Source organism: Notamacropus eugenii, chromosome 1 (genome assembly GCF_028372415.1).
Source record: "Notamacropus eugenii isolate mMacEug1 chromosome 1, mMacEug1.pri_v2, whole genome shotgun sequence".
Lineage (NCBI taxonomy): Eukaryota > Metazoa > Chordata > Mammalia > Diprotodontia > Macropodidae > Notamacropus > Notamacropus eugenii.
Window position 1 is genome coordinate 434,042,519 of NC_092872.1, and position 12,971 is coordinate 434,055,489.

General features: G+C 37.5%; 1 protein-coding gene across 1 annotated transcript in view; it reads right to left on the reverse strand.

The window, feature by feature from the left end:
* Nucleotides 1-1,713: 1,713 nt before the first annotated feature.
* TNFSF15 (TNF superfamily member 15) overlaps nt 1,714-12,971 on the reverse strand; it is a 30,197-nt gene continuing 18,939 nt past the window's right edge. Inside the window, exon 4 of the mRNA XM_072631735.1 lies at nt 1,714-7,148. Within this exon, the coding sequence (XP_072487836.1) occupies nt 6,694-7,148 (455 nt within the window). The 3' untranslated portion in view covers nt 1,714-6,693. The remainder of the gene's footprint in view (nt 7,149-12,971) is intronic.

A 12,971-nucleotide genomic window follows, 5' to 3' on the forward strand; every position in this document is an offset into this window, starting at 1 on the left:
AGTTCATTCCAAGAAGGAGAAAATTTTAGATGACAAAATGAATCATGAGGATTTCCCTTGTATTTTTGGCCCACAATAGATATAGTCTGGGATATTACATGTCCTTGTATTAGCTAATTAAAAAAAAATTCTAAGCCACATGGTATGATTGTACTGGAATCATCTATTTTAAGCAAATCTCATGATTTTCCAAACTTGGTTTCCTTTACCTAATTTTGGAGGGAAGGATTGGTGGGGGATGAGAGACTGAGAAGTTGTGTGGGGCTGAGGATGGTAATAGAGGAAGATAGAAATGGGATATCTACATAGGATTTCTTGATGATTTTCTGCATTAAGAAGAAAAGACTTTCATTTATGTAGGAAGGACAGTGTGATGTAGTGGAAAGGGTGCTGGATTTGGAGTTAAAAGTTTCAGATTCAAGTTTTCACTTTGACACTAGCTGTATGACCTTGGCCATAACAAGTAATTTAGGACTTGAAACATCCTTGGAGACTATCTTTGAGCCTTGATCTTGCATAATCTCAAAATTGAAAGGGACTTTGGAGTCCATAGTCCAACCTCCTGTGAAGTATAGTAGGTAGTACAGTATTTTTTTTAGTTTTGGTTGGACTTTGTCCATGGCTTTCTTGGAATTTCAACTCACTACTACCCTCTAATTCCCTTTCTTTCCCAGGAGAAGTTCTCCCTTTTAACCAATAAATCTAGTTGAGTAAAACAAATCTACACATTAGCTATATCTGTAAATATATGTTTCTCTAGACCATTACCTCTCTGCCAAGATATAGTTAATATGCTTAATTATTAGTCTTCTGAAGTCATGGTTGGTCACTTCATTCATCAGACTTTCCAAAGTCTTCCAAAGCTCTTTTCCTTTACGTTATATCAGTCATCATGTAAATTGTTCTCTTGGCTATTTCACTTCTGCTCAGTTCACTCTGCACCACTTCATAGAAAGTATTTCCAAGTTTCTTTAATCCTGATTCAGTCTTATAATGCAATATGTTATATTGCATTGCATTATATTATATGATATAATATCCACAATATCTATATGCCACAATTTGTTCAGCCATCCCTCCATTGATGAACACCCAATTTGTTTCTTTAGTATAATAAAAAGTGCTATTATAAATATTTTTGTACATATGAATCTCTTTCCCCTCTGTCCTTGACCTCATTAGGGGTATATTCTTAGTAGTGGTATCACTGAGTCAAAGAGTATGAACAGTGTAGTGACCTTACGGGGATAGTTCCAAGTTGCTTTACAGATTGGTTGAACCACTTCACAGTTTTGTCAAGAGTGTATGAATGTGCTTGCCATCCCACAGTGCCTTGAAATACTGCTTTTTTTCCTCTTTTATCATCTTTGTCAATCTGATAGACGTGATATGATGCCTCGGAGTTGCTCTAATTTGCATTTCTCAAATTATTAATGATTTGGAGTATTTTCACATGGTTGTTGAGAGTTTGTGTCTATTCTTTTGAAAACTGACTTTATCTTCTTTGATATACTATCCCCTGGTAAAAGTGGAAAGTAGACATGAATAGCTGCTGATTCCTAATTATTATTTCTTATTAGGGTCATTAGTCTAATTCTCTCCTTTGCTTTGTCTCGATTGATGTAGCTTTTGGTGTCATATAATTAATCTGTCTTGAGATTCAATATCGCCATTGCTAATCAGTTCTCACATTGCATTAAAACTTCACAGATCCACAGACAGAAGAAAGCATTTATTAAACAGGAAATAGTTCATAGGCTTCAATGCCATTTTAAAAACTCATTATCTATTAAACACAATATTACATTTATTTTAATTAGCATTAGTACAGTAGTGCACAAAGATATGGATACAATACCAGAGAGGTACAGGTCCATCAATATATAAAATGCATTTTACATTGGGTATGTGACGTTTTAACATAAAACATAAAACCAATGAAAATGCGTGGGTTTATTATCCACTATCTAATCTCACATACTACCTTAATCTTTATATATTTTGTGACAAAAAGTAGGAATTGCTATATTTTCAATGACTTTAATCAGTTGCACAGGTAGAGTGGGAAAATCACTAGATTAGGAGTCAGGAGACACATATCTTAGTTTCAGCTCTGCTGTCAACCAGTTATCTGATTTTGGCCAAATCAATTTTGTTCTCATCCTCTGTTTCCTTATCTGCAGGTGGGCTTATGTCAGACTAAGATGATTCCTGAGACTCTTTCCAACTCACTCATTTTATGTTCTAAAGACTCCTCTCTAGCTCTCATATTCTGTATCCCAGAATTCTGTGAGTCTACATCTCAGGGTCTTTCCTAGCTCTGATATTCTAGGAATCTGAGTAGGGAGGAGATATAGATAGATTGCACTGTGTTTTGAATCCTTGGGAGTTGACAATGGGTAGAATAATGCCTGGGCATCCATAGATGAGGATAAGTGTTTTTTTGTTTTGTCCTTGTATCCCCAGAACCAACAAAGTGAATTCCCTTTACAGTCAGGTAGTTAAAGCAACTTTAACTAAAGTCAGGGTTGGCAGACTGAAGTAGTGGACAGAGGCAGTCTTGTAGGAAGGAAGGCCAAGGGTCATTTCCTGCTTTTGACCTACATTGGTTATACGACCATCAGTGAGTTATTTAGCCTCTCCATTCTCCTGATAACCTTCCAAAATTAGCAGGTATATATGAGTTGCTGATTTTTTTTTTTTGAGGCAATTGGGATGAAGTCACTTGCTTTGCCCAGGGTCACACAGCTAGTAAGTGAGGCTAAATTTGAACTCAGTCCTCCTGACTCTAGGGTCAGTGCTCTATTCAGTGCACCACTTAGCTGCCCCTGAGTGACTGATCTCTTGATGGAAAGAATTTCCTTTACTTCTAGTTGCCAACACACACAAAATTACAGGTCTAAACCGAAACACATGCAGCTTAAGTTTCTAAATACAGTTTGATGGGTATGTATGTATAAGGATGTAAGTGACCATACTTGTATATATTTGCATATATCTATGTAGTTATGTGTATATATATATATATATATATATATATGGATGTATAGAGAGCTCTGTTCATTAGCAGCAGAGTTAAATTCACTTCCTAAATCTGTGCCCTGAGTATATCCCTTTGATTTAATCTCCTATCCTATGATTTCTTCTTGTAAGTACATATTTTTTGGCAGGTTAGTTCTGACATAGATGTTACATGTCCCCAGTGATTGAAATCTGTCCTTCCTCATCTCAACCTCCTGGTTTTCTGCAAATCTTCTACAAGAAGCCAGTGTCAGTCCTCCTTAACCTCAGTGCCTTCTCTCTGAGGTTATCTCCAGTTTATTCTGTATATTTCTTGTTTTTGCAATGTTTGTTTTCATGTTGTCTCATCCTGTGAGCACCTGGAGAACAGACTACTTTTGCCTTTCTCTTTATTTCTAGAAATTGGCACAGTGCTTGGCACATAATAGATATCTAATAAATGCTTGCTTCCTCGAATAGAAAAGAAACCAACTTCTGGTCACCTGGAAAATGTCTTCCATACCACACAAAAACAGTGGAACACTCACCTTCATGTGTATGTACAACACAGACACATTTATGCACTGACAAACAGATCTTAAATAGTTATATGAAATGACTCTTAAATACCTGAGCTAAGCTAGATGCCAAAAAGTCACATGAGGTTCCATCTTTCTATGAAAGATGGAAGGGGAAGGCTGACAAATAACTTAAACTTATTACCAGGACAAAAATAAGTTAATTGTAGGGGTTTTCCAGAGCCTTGTTTCCTGATGTGTGTGGTAGGACAGTCCAATTATTGTAAACATCCATGTCCAGACAAGACTTTTTTTTCTTGGCCTGATCTATTCAGTGAAACATGTTGTAGAAGAGTAAATGTATATACAGGCTCCTGATTTGTAATTCCTCTTTCATGAAGATTTCTCCGTAAGATTTTGGGAAGATTTTTCCTCCTTAGGGAGGTCTTCTTAGCCTATCTTCCATATCATTTCAATCAAGAGAGAGGAAGGAATACTGTAAAAGAATCAGGAACTCACAGGATTTAGGGTTGGAAGAAACTGTTGAAGTCACTTGGGAGTTCTTAACCTTATTTTTGTATTATGGAGCCTTTGGCAGTCTGGTGAAGACTATGGACTTCTCAGAATTATATTTTCAAATATTTGAAGGAAATGCTAAACTTCACTTAGAGGTTAGTGAAAATCAAAATGCATTGTTTTTCCCATCTGAGTTCATGCATCCCTTAAAATCTTAGGTCTGTGTTCTAAGTGAAGAACCCCTGATCTAATTTGTGTGCATTATTTTATAAAGGCGGGTTCAGAGAGGGAATAAAGTTTATAAAGCAAGAAGAAGATAGCTTCAAAAATAGGAGTCTGAATTCACATTTTCCTCTTCAACCAAATCTCTTTGGGCAATATTTGTCTTGCCAACCCCTTCCTCAGCTCACTTTAGAAAATTCCTTCAGTTGGAACTCTCATCCATGAGAGAGGAGGTATGGCATAGCAAAGGTAAAAGAATATTATGGTGAGGATGAGAAGTGAGAGGGGACATATGTGAAGAAGCAAGCATTTCCCCATTCCTGGCTCTGTGATATATTGGAAGGTGCATTGGTTCTGGACTTGGAAGATCTGGGTTCAAATGCTGACCCTGCTGCTTACTACCTGGGTTACCTCAAGTAAGATACTTTACCCACTTTTCATTTTGGTTTTCCTAACTGTAAGATGAAGGTGTTTCACTAAATGACTTCTAAAATTTTCTCCAGCTCTAAATTCTTATTTATCTTTCCTTTAAGGGGAATACTTTCTTTATCAACGGGTTCCTAATCATAACATGAAGCCTTGTTGAAAATTATAAACCTTCTCCTCTCACAATACTTTGTTCCCTCTTATAATGATGATAAAATAAATACAAACAAAAAAAAGGAACCAACTCAAATCCAACCCCAAATTAGACCTGGCTTCCATTTTGACTTTCTTTAGGTTTGGTGATTGTCCACACATTTACTGAGTATAAGTCCATCTTCTTCTATGAACTTCTAGGTTGGAAAGAGAATTCTGGCTGGAGTGGGCATAAGGTGGGCACTGGTGTTTCTGCAGTGAGCTTTCTGAAGATTTTTAATGTTCCTACCATCTTTGAATGAGGTAAGAAGTTGCCATCTTGACAACAGGGCTTGATGTCATTTCTTTAGTTCTTAGAACTGGTGGAAGGTGTGGATTTAGTGAGTTGATGTTTTTGGCATTGAAGTGCCCTTTCCTGAATTCAGAAGGGGCTTCTTTATATGGTGCTTAATTTTTAATGCACATATTCACCTCTTGATTCACTTATGATGTACATGCATGTCATGATGAGAAAACACAACTTTGGGTGTTCCACATCTGGCATGAGAAAAATCCCTGTTTGGAAGAGTTCCTGATGAATGTTATCTTGCTTTTTCACTTTCAAGGAGATCTCAAAGTTCAAATGAGAAAACTTTGTGATTGCTAAAGGTCATCCAACCCAAACCTTGAGAATATGCATTGTGATTCACATAACTGAGCTGAAAGAAATATCTCAAATTACTAATGATAAATCCATAGCAGAACATCAAGGAAAACCATTTTCTTAAAGATCAGGGGCTCATATAATTTAGGACTTAAGGAATCCTAGAATCTTAAACCGTTGAGTTAGAACTGAAAGGGACATTATAATCCAAACTCTTCATTGTACAGATAAGGAAACAGGCACAGAGAGGTTAAGTGTTTGGGGTCATATAGTAGATATCTGAAGTGGGATTTGAACTTGGATCTTATTGACACTAAACCAAGTGTTTTATTCTTTATGTCAAACTTCTTAGTCTAACCCATTTACTTTACCAATGAGGAAGCTGAGATTTATAGAGGAAATAGAGAGGGCACACCTCAAACCATCTTTCTGAATGAATTTTCCTCTTGTTTTACTGCATAGTAGGCAGCTAAGTGGTGGTGTGATAAATAGAGTGCTGGGTGAAGAGTCAGAAAGACCTGAGTTCAAATCTGTCCTCTAACACTTACTAGGTATGTGATGCTGGGCAAGTCACTTCACCTCTGTTTGCCTTTTTCCTCAACTATAAAATGGGAATAATAACAGCACGTCCCCTCCAGGGTTGCTGTGAGGACCAAATGGGATCATATTTGCACAGTATTAACTGACCGTGTGACTTCTAGTGAGTTATTTCCCTTCTTTGGACCTAAGTTTCCCCACCTAAAACATCAATGGGGTTAGATTAGATCATTTATAAAATAACTCCTTCTAGCTCTGATCTATATTTTAACATTTTGTTATCTAAGGCTCCTTCCACCTCTGACAGTCTGCATTTTAAACTTCCTTCTGGCTAAAAAATTCTGTTTTAAGGTTTCTTCAAATCCTGAAATTCTGCTTTAAGGTTACTGTTAGCTCAGACATTCTATGCCCCACGATCTCTTCTACTTCTGAGGTTCTGTGTTCCATGATACTTTCTCTTTCTGTCTTGCTTAGAATTATCATCTAGGTATATTGTAAAGTGCTTTTCCGAGCTCAGAACTTCCCACCTAAATTACAAACTTAGTGGAATTTCTCTCCCCTTCTCCCTGCCCCCCACGAAAATTTCTGGGTTTAAGTACATGCAAATGATTAAAATTAGGGATTGGAAATATTCAGTGAAAACAGAGTATCCTTTCACAGTGACAATTTCCTTTGTCCTTATAACAGGAAAGCCCCAAAGAATGTTTTGTCCTCTTTGGTATAATCCACGAGAGAGATGTCACTGACATTCACCATCAGCTTATCCCCCTCCTGCATAGAAAAAACAGCCCCCAGATAAATTGGAGTAAACCAGGTGCTGCCTATCTCGCAGAGTGACTTGGTCCCTGTTAAAAGTTGTGTTGGCTCCGGGTATCTGTCAGTGACTCTGGTGATGACCTGGGCTATGTAACTGGGCTTGGTGGACTGATTCTTTTGATTGAGTTTACCACACTCTGGCGTGCTGCCTCGGAAAGTGACTTGTGAATAAACAAAGTAGTCTCCTGACTCTGGGATCACCAGGAACTTGTTGGTGTAGTTCATTTTGTTTTTGATGAAGGCAGAGCCAAGCTTGTGTTCCCACTGGAGAGCTGGCCATGAATCTTTCATGGGAGTCATAGACTTCTGTCGAACAGCTAGACAGAAAGCAGAATAAGTTAACTTTACTCACATGGGATCAACAGACCCTTGTAAAAGAAACGGCAGGTCATTAAAGACAAAGCCTTCCTTTTGAAGAATCTTCACTCTTTTTTTTTCACTTTTTAGTGATATCTTTTGGACTTATACCACTTCATTTTTAAATATATCCCTTTCCCTCCCATATCTAGGACCTATCCTTTTAAACAAACAATAAAAAAGAAAGAAGATGAAAAGAACAGTTAAGCAAATTAAACCAACACATCTACCATGTTTGAAAGTATATACAATATTCCATGCTAGAATCCCCCAAAACTATAAAGAAAGGAGGGAGGTGCATCTTCTCACCTCTTCTATAGCACCAACTTTGGTTGTTATAATTATATATCATTCAGCTTTTGGAAAACTATACTTACGATCATCACCTTTGTTATCACCTATGCTAGATGGCACAGTGGATAGAGCTTTAGGCCTAAAGACAGGAAAACTTGAGTTCAAATCCAGACTCAAATACTTACTAGGTGTACGACCCTGCCCTGGGCAAATCAACTTTTATTTCTCTCCATTTCCTCAACTGTAAAGTCGGGAAAATAATAGCCACTAACTCCCAGAGTTGTGATGATCAAATGAGATCATATTTGTAAAGTACTTAGAAAAGTACTTAGCAGTATAGTTACTCCTTCCACATCACAACTTTCCCTATCATGGTTTCAGTATATCTGCAGATCAGCATAAGAAATTAAATGTGTATATTGGGAAGTTTTGTGGAAGCCACAGACAACATGTGAAGGCCAACAGATGACAAAGAAAAAAGTATAGAAACTCAGAAATGCATTGTATATTTATATGTCTATATAATTATATAGTATCAACCCAAATTTTACAATAAGGTACTGTAAACACCCCATAAAAGAAAAAGAAAAAAAATCAGACTTCTTCTCCGGTATGAAGAGATGGTAAAAAAATTTAACGTGGATTTTCCAGATTGTGGGGTGTAATGTCTCTACCCCCTGTGATGTGGAAGGGATAGCTGTAGTAGGCACTTAATACATTTTTATTTCCTACCTTCTTTCATCATCAATAGGAAGATGATACAGGAAGCAATGAACACTTAGGCAATACCAGTCTTAATGTATACCTTCTGAACTGTAAAATGAACTATAGCTGATTTGAAAAATATCCTAATAAAAGCTCATACAATATTAATAAAACACAGAGCTCATTAGTGTAAGGCATCTCAACTATGGAATAATGACTAATTCTTACACAAAAAGAGGAAAAGAATGGATAGAGATTCTCAGAGCACATGATTATCAGGTCCAAAACCTATAGAAATACTTTTAGAGTGGATAGACAGACATCACTTTGCCAAGCAACAGTAAATGCTAATAACTGGTACATTAAGTAACTAGAAGTAGTTACCTATGGGGATTATGAAAAAGCTAAAATCTAAGTGTCATCAAAAATCATTCTCTAGGTGACATAGTCATGAACTCAGTCAAATATATGTTGACAAAGAAGAGTGAAATAATTGATTGAAAGATGTGGATATATTTCTGAAAACAGAATTGTTTGTGATGGGAATTTAGGACCAGATTCTCACCACCAGACACTACAGAAGAGCGATCATTAAGGAGCCTGGAATTGATGATCAATGCAGATTATGCAAGGGAACAGAAAAAATATTGTGCAGCACATGCCTATGGGATTCAGAGATTTAGTCCTACCAAATAACTAGGTGCTAAATGTAAGTACAAACAATAAAAGGATGCCAGCAAGATGTGACCCAGTAGTTCAAATTGTATATCAGAAACTTTCTATCTTTCATGAATAGACATGATAAATACGCATGCTACAAATATTGATGTCAAAATATCCTTGAGAATTCAACCAATAAAATTATTGGAATCAGAACATTATTATAGATGGAGCTGTTGCCCACAGTCACCTGGGTATAACATCAATTCAGCAAAAATGAATGATTTCATTAAATATCATCATATAAATACTCATAATCTCAAAGCTACATGGAATAAAAATCTTTTAAAATATAGGGATCCAACAGGAAAAAATCAAACTTGTGGGAAAAGGATGAGGCATATACTTATACCCTTTCTCCTCTTTGCTACTGTAGTTGTATTAAGAATGCGTTTAGTGAACTTACATCCTAATACTTTTGTTTCATTTCAAAAAAGCAGCCATTTTTCCTACTTCTGCAATAATATAAAAGAATGCTAGCAGGGCAGTGATCAGTGCCAGGACCTTTTCCATCTGAGCTCTACTAAATAGGATGACAAGAGAAAGATGAGAACATCAATAACAACAAAGACACATTTACATAGCATTTTTGTTAATTAAAGTCCTCCACTGTTGCCCCCATTGTGGCATGGAGGTGATCTGGCTTCTCAAATCATATGTCAGGGGAACACAGGCTAGGGTAGGGTAGGTTTTATCCAGTTGTAATTTTTGAGTGCAGAGTCAGAGACTGATGTTTTGAGGTTTCCAAAGCATTTGCCCTAATTAGTAGAACTAGGGCAGGGTTAAACTTTGGGTAATCCTAAAACAATAAATTTGAAAGTCTTCTTGGTTGAGTTACTGAACATGATGACTATGAGAAAGCTAATAGGTAAGCTGGTAAGCTCATAGGTGGTTCAGTGGGTAGAGTGCCTCTTTAGAATGTTCTGGCACCAAATCTGGTATTAAGCCTTATAAAAATAAGGCCCTGAAAGAAGGGAGCATCTCAGATCGTGAGGAAGATCTGAGGTTCACTTCATTTAGAGGGAACCATGGATCCTTTAATAAAATATCATTGACTCAGAGCTCTGCCTCAGTCTCCTTTATTGTAGGTTGGGCAATTATACTCCACATAGTTACATGAAGAGGGGCATAGAGGAGGGAGGTGGTAGTCCTGTTCAGTGGTATGCTGGTAAATGTTTAACAAGTACCTCTTTGAAAAATAAATACTTTAAAGTTTAATCTGAGTTATTAAGATTTTTTTGCATTGCTTTCTTAAATCTTTGTTGTTATTCAGTTGTTCCAGTTGTATCTGACTCTATGTGACCCCATTTAGAGTTTCCCTGGCAAAGATACTAGAGTGGTTTGTCCTTTCCTTCTCCAGCTCATTATACAGATGGGAAAACTAAGGCAAACAGGGTTAAGTGACCTGCCCAGAGTCACACAGCTCGTAAGTGTCTGAGGCCAGATTTGAAGTCAGGAAGAGGAATGCATCTTCCTGATTCTAGGCCTGGCACTCTATCTACTGTGCCACCTAGGTAATTTTTCTTAAAGCTGGAAAATCAGTAAAAACAAATCAAGCTCTGATTTCTGAACAACAAATGCTCATGCTGAAAATTTAACAATCAGCTCTTAAGAGCTGAGAACGAGTTGGTTCTAGCACACTCCTGGTTTGGCTGTACTCCACCTTCATTATGTCACAACTGGAGTATAATGGTCAAATCTTGGCCCACAGTTTGAAAAAAGACAATGAAAATCTCCAGTGCATCCATAATAGGGGGATGGAATGATGAGAGAGTGTTAGAAGGATTGGTTGGAGGAAATGGGAATGATCAGCCTGAAGAAGGGATGAGCTGGAGGGGGATACTTCAGATACTTGTAGAGTTAAAATAGGGAAGAAGAAGAGAGAGGCGTTAATGGACAAAAGTCATAGAGAAGAAGTTTTGGACTCAGTGTGAAGACAACTTTCCTAAAAATGACAGCTGTCCAAAAGGGGGATGGGCTGCCTTGGCGGGGTGGGGCGGCATTGTGGGTCTTTTAATAGAAGCCACATGACCAGAACCACAGACTTACAAAACCTCAGTTGGAGACACAACCCATCTCCTGTATAAGTATTGTGGAGGAATCCCCTCTACGACATGGTCTGTGATGCCCAACATCTGGCCTTCAATGCCTAGGGCAAGCAGAAACATTTTAACTTCTCACAAATATGTTTCAGTTTTGTAAAAGGCATCCAGGCTTAGCTGACACTTTCACATACTGACGTCCACAATGGATCTTGTCTAAAGTGACTGATTGTTCTTCACAAGAGAAGTTTAAAGAGAGCCCTTTTCCCAGCTGTTTGCAATTCTCCTGTAGACGCAATTTGATGTTTGGTCTTTTGCCAACAGATATGCTTGCGTACGCCCATGCGCAAATGCATATGTTCATACGCAGAATGAAAGCATCTTTCCTTGTCTCCCAAATAAGTGATCTATGAATCACTTTGCTGCCAAAGGAGATATATCCAACAAAAAATAGGAATGCATTCTTATTAGTTACTATAGGAGCCTCCTTTCATTTATTTATTATTTTTGTCCTGGATATTTTTTATCTGCCTTTCAGTTGCTTAGTAAAGTTACTGTTTATAAAGTAATCACAGATCATGGAAGGAAAGTCAAAGTGTTGAATAAAAGTAACTAACTTCTTGAGATTGCCTTTGATTTGGTCCAGTTAACGTGTAATGATGTCTAAGCTACTCCATTTCAATCATTCCTTCTGGCAGGTGGCAGCAACAATGTATATTCATGTGTCTGATTTTCATTCTGAAGGAATGTACCCCTTGACAAGGCATTCAGGCAGGATCACAAAAAAAGATCACAGGGAGGCCTTGGAAATATTTTGGTTACAAAATAGTCTATTAAAAAAACTAATTATTTAAATCTTAAAAATAAAAAAAATGTCCTAAATGAACAAAATTCATCGAGAGGTGATGTGATATAGTGGACGAAGATCCTGCCTCAGAGAGAGAGAGAGAGAGAGAGAGAGAGAGAGAGAGAGAGAGAGAGAGAGAGAGAAGTCTGAGTTCAACTTTGTTCTCTTATAAATACTGGCTCTGTGATTTTCAGCAAGTTATTTAACCTTAGGCAACTCTAAAAGAGGCAGCTGGGTGGCCCAGTGGATAGAATGCTGGACTTAGAGGTAGGAAGATGTGAATTCAAATCCAGCCTCAGAAACTTTAGTTATGTGACCCTGGGCAAGTCACTTAACCCTGCTGCCTTACTCTCCTCATCTATGAAATGAACTGGAGATTGCGCATGGGCAAATCACTCCAATATGTTTCCCAAGAAAACCCCAAATGGGGTCACAGAGAATCAGACATTACTGAAACCACTCAACAATCACAACCCTCAAAAACAAAACAAAAAATTAAAATTAATTGGAGAGGAAATAGATGCTGTTGAATATGTTTTTGTATGTTGTGCTTGGACTCAAAACCTCTGCTGTGTTTCTAGCCAAGTTCTTACTGTTTTTTGTGCTCTGCATTTCAGGCACTATGTGGGTAGTTTATGGAAGAACAACTAATTGGTTTGGAAATAAATAATTTTCCACTTGTCAGTGATGCCTCATTGTGATGTTGAGATGATGCTAGGCTCTTGACATCTACACTTGTGGTGGTCCTTCCTTTCAAGCACTAAAGACTTCAAGTATGGGAATAGATCTGTTGCCTGAGGAACAATCTCATTTAATTTGGAGAGAATCTTCACCAGGATGCAGGGTGTTGAGTTTTTTGGCTGTCACGATTCTTGAAGAATTATGGCTAAATTATAGTGAGTAGGAATCTATGTGGGCGGAGGCATTACCCAAATCTCAGAAATTGTAGCTTATTAACATATTAACATGATAGAGCACTGGGTCTGGAGTCAGGACAACTAGTTCAAACCCAACTTCAGGTACTTATTAGCTGTGTGACCCTGGGCAAGTCACTTAATCTCTGTTTGCCTCAATTTCCTCAATTGTAAAATGGGGATAATAGTACCTCCTAAGGTTATCCTGAGGATTAGATAAGATAATAATTATAAAGCACTTAACACAGCGCTTGGCACATA